Below are 12,593 nucleotides of genomic sequence, written 5' to 3'. Positions count from 1 at the left end.
TCAAAGCAGGAAGGGGATCTCTCAGTCCTTCACACTGTTGTGTAAGTGTTAAGCCATCACTATTGCAGATGAACTGTGTCTCTATTATAAAGATACTTCCAACTGAAATAAAACTTACCACAAGCTTAGCAATGATAGATTCAGGAAAGCACGCACAGCATGAACATGGCACACAACCAGATGCTGAAGCCACTCAAACAGGAAGCACCTAAAAAACAGAAAGCTTTATGCCTTAGTGTTGCGACACAGTTCAGAATAGTGCAGTTTTACCTAAGCCAGCATAGAGAGGAGCAGCAAAATCCAACATTTCAATCCTCCCAATGAGATTCAGCAGCTCTAAAAATGATATAATTCAGAATGGTCAACTTCAGTTTAACAGACACAGTTCTTAAAAGAAGCATTCCATAGGGGTAGTACAGAATGAGAAGTATACTCGGAATAACGAATGAGGAGCTTAAGAACCCAGGTGATCTTTACCCAGGAAACTCCTCCTTTTGGCATATCTACAGGGGAAACGTGTCATGTGCATGAGAGATCTGGGCTGAGAGCACAGTTCAGCTGCTTCCAGGAAGACCTGCTCTAATTCCTGTAAGGGCATCAGAGTAATTTAGCCACCTTTACTGCTATTTTAGCACCTCGGCATCCCTGTCTTTTCTTCACAGATTCTCTCTCACTGGCGGCAGTGGAAAGAACAACATTTGCTGTCTGACAGCAATAACTTCTCAAAGCTGGCTTGACTGTGTAAAACATCACTAAATGTAAAATGTCCATTAATACACTTGCCAACATAACTTGCCCAGTATAAACTGCAATATAGAGAAGTAGTAAGTTAAACCAAGAAGCCTAGGTACTAATAGGTTTTCAGTCCAAATTGGATGGGAACAGAAGAAAAAACTGCTCCAGGGGCCCAAGGTCAAGCCTGGGTAAAGGTGCTAATCCACCCCAGTGCTACCTCCTTTCCCACTTGCAGCTCTGCAAACCAGGTTCTGCTGCAGATAAAGGTTGTGATCTGAAGGTCCAGAGGTGGAGGAACCTGCTCTAAATTATTTAGGCAAAGAATATGGGAACAAAGAAGAGGGGAAAGATCACTGCTTCGGACTACATTCTACATAAGCTAATGCTTAGCACAATGTGATGTGCTAGCCAGCTGATATATCTTCCTCCATTATCTCTTGCTGTGGGTAAATCCAATACCATCCTTGCTGCTCCTCTTGGCCAGGTGCATGATTGGAAGCCTGAGTTAAAAAGTTGATTAGAAAATTCACTCTAGTCTACCCTCAGAAGATGTGAATGATCCTGGTGGGTGCTGAGATACCTGTCCCACTTGTGCACCAGTGGCCTCCATTCTAAGCAGGAGAGGGGAGTGGCTGTACTCACCGCCTGGAGCTGGGGTCTGCCCCACTGGGGGTGCACAAGCTGTGCTGGGTACCTCTGGGGTGCTTGTCCTGGCTCCATCCAGCGCCAGCTGAAGGCTCTGAAGCTGTGATACAGTCAGATGCTTACGCTGAGATCCTGTAACCATGGCAGCATTTTCAGGGCCCAGGTTTGCTATTTGTTCTGGGGACAATGCCTGGGAGGAAAAAGTCAGAAAGTCATTTAAGCTGCTGATAGACTAGTGGCTCCAACACTGGTAAGGAATCACTATTTTGCCTTCGGAATGAGGGGAAACAGCCTTCAACATTGTATTTCTATAGAAATACAGAGCTTAGAAATACCTTTTTGTTCATTTACTTCACTGGCTACTCACCTATCTTACGCCCTTGTCTTGGCTGCTTGGGTCTGAAAGCTTGAGAGGCTTTCTGTGCCAACACTATATTGGACACTGCTTCAATACATAACTGGAGTTTTTTTGATATGTTCTTTTCTGATATGTTCAAAGACTGATGATGCTGTGCATCCTCTTGTGTTTTCATTTGTTTCCTCTTATATTTGTTCCCAAGAGAACTCTCTTAAACCTATGTTTGACCTTTGATTTGAGTTATCAGTAGAGCAGTGAGATAAAAAAGTAATATGTTTCAATCTCATTATTCATTTTCCTCTTTTAGACTGCAAATCTTCCAACTTTGGTCATATTAAAACTTGTGTTTATAAACGAACACAAAAATCATAATTTTACAGTATTTGTATCACACAAATTAACCAGTCGTTAAAGCCTGCATGTATTGGCCATGCTGGATGGCTTGGATTCCAGCTAACGATCTGCAGTCACCAGAATTGCAGCCCTCCTGTACAACATGCTGTCTGTGCTGCAACAGTTCTGCATCCAGGTTCTACTTTATCTTTGTAAGGGACTATATTCCCCTTCCAAGTAGGTCAGACAATGGAGTAAACCCTTCCCATTTTTTCATTATCTAGCAAATGGTGTACTATTTTAAAACTAGTAAGCTCAAATAAATGCCTGTCAGTCCAGAAATGTTGAGATAAGCCACTTTTAAACTAAATTAAGGTCCATAATACCATGTAATTTTTCATAAATCAAAAGCTGAATAATGTATGCAGCCCTATACAAGACCTGTGTAAACACAAATTCTGCTTTGAATCTTTCAAAGGCAGAAAACTGTTCTGGGAAGCTTGCCTGTTATTTGTTAAGCACCTTTTGTAGTATCATTACTATTCTTACTAACAAAAATGTACATTATTTGAAAGAAATTTTACATGATGTAGACCCTCAGCTTTGCCTGTTTTCCAGAGAGATAGTTTGACTAAGGACATCTCAAGCTTATCTAAACTGTTGGTGGTACTGTGCAGAACAGTGTTCAAGGAGTTTTTCTCATTTATGGAACCTGACACAGTTAACTATCTGTTTAGCTCATCTGTCCAGAAGTATATTGCTTGCCCAAGCATCTGACAGAGACCAGCCTAGGCAGAATATTAATCTTGTCACTAAGTCAAATAATGTCTGGGGCAATGATCTCAAGATCCATGTTCTAATTTCTGGTCCACATTCAGAACAGGTTTAATTAGATGTAATTCCTTTCTGATCTGTATCTGCTTGTACAATCTGTTTCTCAGAGCCAACTCCGGAGAATGGTGCCAGATTTTAAGATAATAAAAAGGCTCTTAGGTAGTCAAGCAGAGAAATGTGTAGCTGTGATAGCATCTCTGCAAATGTTAATAAACAGAAGAAAGCTCAGATCTGAATACAGTGTCAGAAGAAAGAGTCCTTTCTGTGCTTTCTGACCCTAGATCTTTTCTTTTCCCTTGGGATGCATTTGAAGAAGAAAAAAAAAAAAAGCTTGTTTAACATATTTTATGTTCATCACAAATACAGATGATATAGTTGAAAGTTAATGTTTCAGATCTTTGACTGTCTCTCACTTAACAGACCGCAGAAAAATTTTTGCTGAAACCCCAAGCCAAACCATAAATCAGTGCTGCAGTTCATTCATAAGAGAGTAGAATTTACATACGTTTGGTTTCTTCTTCACTAATAAAGCTCTTACTTGGAAAATTTCACCAGGTATGTGGCTTATTGCTATTGGCTGGAAATATGGCATCAGGTTTTTATCGAAAGCTTTTAATTCATCCTCATTCAAACCACCTGCAAAGGTAATATGTTTTTTATTAGACTGACTTTTCAGCTAACACAAATTTTAAGCTCTTGCACAAAATATCTAATAAATGTATTTCTTCAGTGTTTCATAAAAAAAAAATACCATTTTTTTTGTTCGCCTCTTTCATTATATGCAAATATTAGAAATAATCCGACCTTAGCTATCGGTACGGAACCTGTACTACCCGAGGGACCATTAAATAACTCTTTTGCTTCTAAAAGAGACAGTTGAGGGGAGATGTGTTTAAATCTACAAAAATATAAGCAGTGTTATTCAGGAATGCTGTTTCACAGCTTCTTCTGATACAAGAAGTCTTAGGAAGCATTAAGTGAAATTAATGGAAAGTTTAAAAAAAGCACAATGGAAGGCACCTTATGGAGACTACCACGACTTTTCCTTAGCATTACAGAAATTGCTGAACATCCATCCCTGCAGATGACTCCTCCCTGGAAGAAATATTTTGCCAGTCTAGAAAAATGCATTACTACATGAACCTGTCTCCTAATGCTCAATAATACTTCTTCACAACTATTACCATCTCTAGTCTGAAGTTTGTTACCTGCTATAGTACCAATCTCCTGTAATACTGAGCCATTCCAGCTGGTTGCAGTTCCAAACACAGACTCTGCCATCTTCTTAAACTGCCTCAGAACAGGAGTGCTACACAGCAACAGGCCAATTCTTGCAACAGCAGCACTGCAAAAGGCAACAAGGTTAATATGATATGCTGCAATCACATGCAGTATTAAAAGTGCTTGGAACATACTTAGTCTGCAGTAGCAAGACTGTAAACCTCTTTTAAAGTTAAAAATATATGTACAAATGCTGCACAGAAATGTTTAATGCTTTGAGCAAAAGCCCAAGTTTCTCAGTGCAATATTTGACTGGTGAAATATAAACGGTAGAGAAAATCTAAAATGGATTATATTTTAAACAGCTACTGTATGCTTTCCATAACATCTATTGCCTTTCTTAAAACATATAAAGTGCAAACTAAAAGAGGCCTTTTGGCTCCGGAAATCTCGAAGGAAAACAAACTGCATTTTGTCAATAGAAATACTAATACATATTTCATAAGTATCAAATGCGGTACCTGAATTCAACACTCCTTATGGACATGATTTCTGTGGAGTTCAGAACACAGAGAATAGCTCCTAATCCAACTAAATCAAAGCTTTTTAAAGTACTCATTGTCTGGCCAGAGTCTTCTAGAAAACTGTGCAAAATAGATCTTGCCTGCAAAAATAGTAAGATATTAGGCATGAACAGAGTGAACATAATTGAAGGTTTTGGTATTAGAACCTCAAAGTCTTACTGGAAACTATGGAGTCTTACAATGGATCCTCCCCAACATAATTAAATGGAGTTTTGTATGGCCTTTAGAACAGGTACCACCTCTGTGAGGCATCTAAGCAGAGCATGGTTACAACATGGCCACTTCTGAAATGAAAGCAAGTTAAAAGAATCCAGTGTGTCTTGTGCTGGGTCACAATGAACCACTTCCCCAGAAGAAATGTGCATGGAAGTGCCTAACAGAACTGCCCAATTCAATTAAATTGTAAGCAGGAAATGCAAATTACTCAAGGGGATCAACATGAAATTTTTAGGTTTTCTAAAATAAGGCAGGACAACCTGATATAAGTGTCACATATAGATGGTGACCTGTGTTTAGGACTAAGATTCAGATGTGAATGGGATGTAGGTGCCAAAATGTCTTTGCAAACCTAAATCACTTAGGATGGTGCTCATCCTAAACTGACCATTTACAAACTGCATGTCTAGCTTAAATAGGCCACTAAAGTCAGTGGAAGAAACTAGTCTTCCAAGGGATCCTAATGTATCTGAGATGGTAAGCTGCAATAACTAGCTTAAACTAGCTGCCTGTCTTTTAGACAGTTGAAGTTGGGTGAGATTAATCTCTTTTAAGTTGCTACTCTTACTGACAGCAAGAAATCTCAAAAGCCAACTATTATTGTATAAAATCCTCCCAAGTGCTTCCTTCTGATAATGCTCCTCAGAAAATGAATCTATTAAGCAGACTTGTGATACCCTGCCAAAGCTGGATGCCACCATGCCAGCATCTGTGCAACCGAGTGGTAAGTCAGAAATATGCTACCAATTACATAGACAAATAAAAACCTATAACTTTCTCTCATTTTAATATCAAAGCCCATTGACGTAACTAGAAGTTATTCAAGGAGAGGGATATGAGAAGAGCATAGTATCCAAATGGCATATTTGCTAATAACTGCTGACCCTCTTCTATTACTTGGTGGGCAAGTGTTAAAGAACAGGTTGGTCATCACTACAATTAATACTTATTGATGTCCTCTTGGCCATCTCACCAGAGAAGCCAACAGCCAGGCAGACATCAGTGCTGACCTACCAGCCCTTGTTTGCAGGGGCCAAGGCTGAAGACAACCAGCAGGGAGTGGTGGGGGTGGCTGTATCAGTTTCCTGGGTGATTCTAGGACTTGAGTCCCAAAAAGGGGTCCTCTAGGACCTAGAATTTACTACGAATCCAGTAGTAAATTCAATAATGTACTTACTTGGGTAGGAGTCCATTCTGTCTGCTGACTCAATACAGAAATGGTGTCGATCAGATGTAAATCCAGCTCTTCAATTTCATCTTCAGTGAGTGCTAGAGCAATGCGCCCCAGAGAAACAATATGGTAACTCTTCCAGCCTGACAGTGATCCCCAAACCTTTAGAACAGATTCATTAATGTACAGCATCTGTTAGATCATTGTGAATCTTACTGTAGGTAAACCATTCCCCAAAACTTTGGTTTTAAAAGTCCCAGTACCTGATGTAGGCTTCTTCACACACAGAATGCAGAGACCGGATATTGTGAAGGTTTTGAAGGTTCTGCATTAACAATAGTTAGTTTATCTAAAATATCAATACCAATGTATTTAAACTGAGTTCTGCTTCTAGTTTTATCTGTGATATAGTTACAGTCACTAAGAAGCTGTTACAGACCAGCCCCAAGGAAATTTTGATTACAGGAAAAGATCTGTCTGGATAAGGAATAACAAAAGGGCATCAAGAGCTGGATTTGCAGAACCTGGAGCTGTCAATAATATTTAGCTGATAGTTGGTGGGCAGTATCTCTCAGGGCATGCAGGATGTGGCCAACTGCCTTTGTAAAAAAAAAACAAAAAAACAAAAAACAAAGTATGCTACGTTCTGGCTGAAGGGAATAACTTGAACAAGACAAGTATAAGAAAAAAAGTTCCCTTTAAAGGTCTCAGATACTTCAGCAACGTTGCAATATGTTAGTTGGTACAGGGAAGTTTTCGAGTACATGATTGTGCTGCTAACTTCATCTAGAGAAATAAATGTAAAAAGCCAGACCTGGGCTAAGCTGACCATTCCATGGAAAAACTTTTTCTATTTTCAGGATTGCCACGATCTAGCTTTTGTTCAAAAAGCTGGAAGGGTGAATGCTAGTGAGGACTCACTGAAGGAATCTCTCTGTACTTACCTACTAAATAGTGTTTGCACCTTAAGATGCATGTGGTACTGTACAACCCACAAAGGGCCAGACCTCTGGAATAAAATAATCCTCACCCAGAGTTGCTATGTGCTGTTCATACCAATGTACACATCTGAGACAGAGCAGCCGCAAGGCTGCTGAGGTGTTTCTTCTCAACTATGACCCTTGGGTTAAAGATTTGCTTAAGAGAGGCTTTTGCTGGACCTATATCTCCTGACTGAGTTTCCACCAGATCTTTTATGCTGGTTTTACGATATCATAAAGAAACAGAACAGGGGCTTAAGCCTGGGAAATTTCAGTCTTTTCCAAAGAAAAGAGACAGTAAAAAACATTATCCTGATTTTAAAGCTCCTAATTCTCTAGTTTAAGAGGTACACGAAACACATACAGTTAAAAATGTTGTGTGTCTGTTTCCTGATCTAGGTCATAAAATACAGGGTTTGAGCTGTTTCATAAATAGCATCATCTGACAGCGCTGGATGAAATCTCAGACATAATGGTATAAAAAACACAATACATGAAAACTGAACCGCTCCTTTGTCCTCATTCACCTAGAGAATGCAAATCCATACATCTGTTACTATCACAGAGCCTGGAGACCTTCCACTTCCAAGTGAGCTAAGCTGCTTACTTTCATTAAGACCCAATCTGATAACTAGGCTTTTTGAATTAGTTTGGAACCACGGGTAGTATGTAGTTTGTTTTGGAGTAAATAAATCAATTTAGGAGAAATTAAAGCTGGTTTAATCAAACATTTAATCAAAGATGCCCTTTAGTTAATAATATAACAGCATCTTATACATATAATGTCAGAGAGCTGTAGTCTTTGCCTGTACTATCTGATTTCTCATGCTTGGTGTTCAGTGTAACACTAAGGTCTGTTCCACAAATTAATATATAGGAAGTCTGTCCTTGTCCAGCAGCAGTCTGTCTTACCACAAAGACCCAATATACAAAATTCAGTGCACTACAGATCTGTGTATCTTTCAGTGTCTTTGCATTGAATACAGCTGGGCTAGGAGCATATTAACCTTGTAGACAATTCCTCTAGAGAAGCTATCAACCTGTAAGCACGCTGTTACATTGCACTGCTGTAAAACACTTTAGTTTCCACCATCTCAGATAATAAAAGTAGCATTCACCTTCTAGGATTTTTTTTCCCTTTTCCTACCCACACATCTCCGTGTTGACAGAGGAAGGCTGTCTTGGGATGAAAGAATTTGACACGGGGGGCTGTTGTCCTACCCCAGCACAGCAGCAGAAACAGAACTGCAGTCACTGACAGCTTTCAGAAATCTGACCAGTGCTCTCTCCCTTCGAGCACCTGTAGTTCAAGAGTTTTAAAAGCTGAGCTGCACTTCTAAAAATTGCACTTTCAGCCTTATTTACCCAAAGGTCATGGTCAGAGCCACTGTTCTGACTGCAACTCATGATTACAAAGATACTGCCCAGGCCCTTAATTAAATCCAAATTATGGATTTAATTTTCTTTCACAGACAGTACAGTTACCTGCTTGGCTTTTTCCTTCAACACCATAAGCTGTGAGCTGTTAAAACCAGAGACAGTCCCAAGACGTTCCACATTTTTGTCAAAAGTCCTTGCATCCATGCATTTCAGTTCCTGAACTGACCAATAGACATTTGCTTCTGCTAATTTAATAATTTCATCTGAAGAAGGGGCTCTGGTTCCCAAGCAATCTGGAAAAAAAAAGTGAAATACTAAGAGTTTTCCTCAAGGAGACTGCAAAAAAGAAATTCACCAACAGGAAAATTTAAGAGGCTGACAGACTGAATTAACTGCAGCCAATGTGATATTGATTAACTAATTATCTTACAATGAAATTATTTCTTTAAATATTTACATCATTGATGTAGTGGATACAAAAGCAGAATTTGCCTAATTTGCAAAAAATCAGGTACATTCTTTGTCCTCCAACGGCAGTACATGCTGGAAAAGAAAAGAGGAGTAGCTGTGTTTCAGAACAGTTATAACATACAATGCCAGGAAAAAAAAAACAAACACTAAAAACTGAATGCGCACAGTGCTAAGAGCAACCAAGATGTTCCAAGTTTCTTTCAAGTCCAGTTCTGTAAAGGAAGCAAAACCCACACAAGGGCTTAGTCTGCAGTAAAAGCACTGCTCACTGGGGGCCATGCTGCAGTAGGACCGAAACACAGATCTCTGCAACAGCCTCAGTGGAAGCCTCCTTCCACCGCCAAGGCTGTTCACCCCTGATCTCCCAGAAAAGCTGCAGTTGAATGAACTTCACATTCAACCAGCACATACATGAACCCAGCTCCATAAGAAAGTAACAACCACAAGGGGCCCCTTCATGCTAAAGTACTGTGACAGAGATGTATAGCTTGTAAGACTTGCCTGACATTTAAACAAGGTGAAGACAGAAACTGGATGTGTCAGAGGAGCACAGTGCTTGTTCTCTGTATCAAGCAGGTTGTTAAAATGTCAAGAATGAGAAAGAGTGGCTTACTTAGAGCACAACTGTTTGGACAGACAACCTGCATTTAAAAATCTGATTTATGGGCAGGTTCTGGACCTATGCATGATCAAATGAGACATTTTCCAGTGTGAATTTTAACAAAACCTGGTCTTTGTAATCTACATCTAATATTGATGGAAAGCAGAAACTGGAATCCTAATGTGCTCACTTACTTCTCTTTCTCCTGTCACTAATTTAGGAAAACCTTATTAAATAATGAAGTAAACCAAATAATCTCTACATGTCTTCAGATATGGCCATTACCAGTAAAAATCAAGAGTTTCACAGATGCTATGTCTGAGCTAAGTTCCCACAGATAAATAAAGCGAGGATGTACAAAGTAGATTTGTACTTTGAAAGGAGGCAGAGGAGGGATTTATTTGCATCAAAGGAAGCTGCAATAGTGGGTAGAACACTGAAAAGATTGAATCTGTTGAGCAAACGAAAATGTTGTTCAGCTTGCAGTGTACCAGCTGATGTTCTGCTCTCTCTGTATGTGCTCTCCTCTGAAGCTGCATTGTTTCACTTTCCCATGCTGCAAAAAGGTCAGCTTTTCTCATGTAAATACTGGCATCCAGACACAATGCAGTTCCCTTCCCCAAGTCGTGAAAACCTATTATTTTTTGTTCATTGAAAAAAATATTGATTTTATTATTTGCAACATATTATTTGCAACTTTGGCACTATTACAGAGGGAAATACTAATTAGACTCCTGGCTTTACTTCCTGTATCTGATGCTATTTCATTCTTCCTTCTACTATATAATCATATTTAGTTTGATGAACATATTATAATATGGTAAAATGTAATATATTATAACATCTCAGTGCTGTGAAGTAAGCAACTTGAATTCTTTTTCCACCACTGCTGCTCCATTCTGGTAGCATTTTGGACAGATGATTCCTTGTATGCTCCAACTTGCCTTAAACAAATGAGTTTTGCCCTCATATGCTCCAATCTGCTTTAAGCATCACCTGTGTTTTTTCCTTGGCGTAGACATAGATGTAAGAACTGTCACTGTAATTATTACTTCAGTTACGATTTGCTCACAACCAGACAGTAGGAAATGTTAAATAGCAGGCTGTTAGCATGGAGAGCCATCCATGTCATTCTAGAGCCACTTTCCTAGTAGTCAATTTTCTAGTGATTTAGAAGTTAGATAGAAAACTTCATTCCTTACTGAAACTACTGTGTGAGCTCTGTGGAGTTGATAAGATTATGATTGGTAACAGAACTTCGATACCACACTTGGAGCGCAGAATTTCTTGGACCAGAACAAGCAATCCCTCCATTTCTCATCTTCCACTCTTGCCCCCAGCTAAGCCAGCACACCCTGAGTGAAGAGTGAGCAGCCATGGAACCCTGTTATCCTTTGACAAAGATCATTGGTTTCACTGGCAAGTCTATGTTGGTCTTGCAGTGCAAGTATGAGACAGCTCTGCAACTGCACTGGACAGAAATTTGATTAGAGAAGCCTTTGGGATTTGTGTGTTGTGATCCAGAGTTCTAAAAAATCGTCTGTGAGGACAGAAATGTGCTGAAACATCTGATGCTGAACCTTTAATCCTGTGGCCCAGGCCTACACATTTCTTAATTAATTTCTTATCAGTTAATGATCTGGTGGTTTATTTGTTCAGGGAAGAGTGAATTTGATCCATTCAGCTTGACTCTGCTACTCTACCAGCTTGATCCTGCATTTTTAGAGCATGCAAAATGTGTAATGACTTCTCTGCTCAACAGAGGTCATGGTTTTGTTCAGGCAATGCAAAAATACAGCTCTGCATAACACTTTCTACCTCCCTCTGTGCATGAATACAGCATTGTAAGGGACACCAGTCATCATTCAGAATTGCTGTTATACAAGTGGGGGCATTTGCATGCAGGCACAGGGCTAGGTGAGAGCTTGGACGTGCATTCTGTTGGACAGAACTGATGGGGAGGTTTTCAAAGGCATAAAGATAGACAGTACCAACCACCCTGAAACTGCTGGGCTCTAAATTCTAAGCAGTGTATTCAAAAGCCTCCCCTACAGCATTGTCGTTCTCCACAGCACAGGATAGCATGGCCTAAAAATTCTGCCTAGGTGAATTTAAGATAAAAGAAGGAATTGTTGTAATAGAATATAGTCAGAGTATACATTTTTTACAAAGAAAATGATCCATTTGTCACTAGAGATTCTAGTAGGCTGATTGCTAATTAAGATATATTTCAGATTATAACAAACTTTGCCCATTTGGACAGACAAAACACTGTGCCACCACCGATGTCAGATTTCAGAACAGCTGAGTCAACACAGGATCATGTGTGGCAAAGGATTAACTACGTGTAATCTTTTGGCACAACAGTAACTTGTCACCTCCACTGTTTCTTAATTCAAGGAGTTTCATTTCTGTTACAAAGGAAGCCAGAAAAAGCCAAAATAAACAGGAAACTGTAATACAAGTCATTAATCTTTTCTTTTGTGCACTCACAGACATGCCAGGAGATGTCAACCCTGCAATCACGTACTGAGATCAAGGTTTTCAGCAATTGGTCAGTGCATCAGATGGCTACAGACTCACTGTTTTAGCTAGAAGACTCATCCTTGGTAAGTTACTTTAAGTTGCTTTAATTTTTACTGTCCTGCTCTTGGAATGCATTTAATGACTAAGTCAAAATGAAAAGTCAGTTTAAACTACACCACCAGAGCCCCAAATACAAATCTGGCACTTTGACACCACACAGACACCGGGTGAAACACTCACCTGGTCTGATGAGAGGTGGTTCAGTGTTGGCAGTGGCATTGGAGACGGATTCAAATACAGTTGATAGAAGCTCTTTGGCTGAAGAAATTGGCCTGACTGTCTTTGCTATTTGCAAAATGATATCTTGGAACTTCAAAAAGAAAGCAAAACAATGGGTAAAACATCTTTCCCCCTTTTAAAACAAATTGTTTTGGAGAGAGACTCCTGCAGACCTCAGCAAAGTAGGGGTTAGTAACAGCTCAGCCTCCTTCCAATTTGTGCAGATGTTTCACAAGAGAACGAGAATAAACTGGCTGCT

General features: G+C 39.6%; 1 protein-coding gene across 4 annotated transcripts in view; it reads right to left on the bottom strand.

Moving 5' to 3' along the window:
• Nucleotides 1-12,593, bottom strand: part of OTOA (otoancorin) — a 36,891-nt gene that overhangs the window by 901 nt on the left and 23,397 nt on the right. For 2 of the 4 annotated variants that reach the window (XR_011803689.1, XR_011803690.1), the window contains 7 exons: nt 12,296-12,425; nt 8,563-8,750; nt 6,104-6,259; nt 4,648-4,790; nt 4,114-4,250; nt 3,444-3,541; nt 119-1,570 (listed from right to left, as the gene is read on the bottom strand). Coding sequence is in view for 2 of the 4 variants with exons in the window: in XM_013098507.5 (XP_012953961.2) it covers nt 141-208; nt 1,378-1,570; nt 3,444-3,541; nt 4,114-4,250; nt 4,648-4,790; nt 6,104-6,259; nt 8,563-8,750; nt 12,296-12,425 (1,113 nt within the window). In the remaining 2 variants the exon portion in view is untranslated. The remainder of the gene's footprint in view (nt 1-118; nt 1,571-3,443; nt 3,542-4,113; nt 4,251-4,647; nt 4,791-6,103; nt 6,260-8,562; nt 8,751-12,295; nt 12,426-12,593) is intronic. The other 2 variants (XM_072024107.1, XM_013098507.5) reach the window with 2 other exon arrangements.

The sequence above is a fragment of the Anas platyrhynchos genome, chromosome 15 (assembly GCF_047663525.1).
Source record: "Anas platyrhynchos isolate ZD024472 breed Pekin duck chromosome 15, IASCAAS_PekinDuck_T2T, whole genome shotgun sequence".
Classification (NCBI taxonomy): Eukaryota; Metazoa; Chordata; class Aves; order Anseriformes; family Anatidae; genus Anas; species Anas platyrhynchos.
The sequence above is the reverse complement of the archived record's forward strand: the minus strand, read 5'-3'. Positions and strand labels throughout refer to the sequence as shown.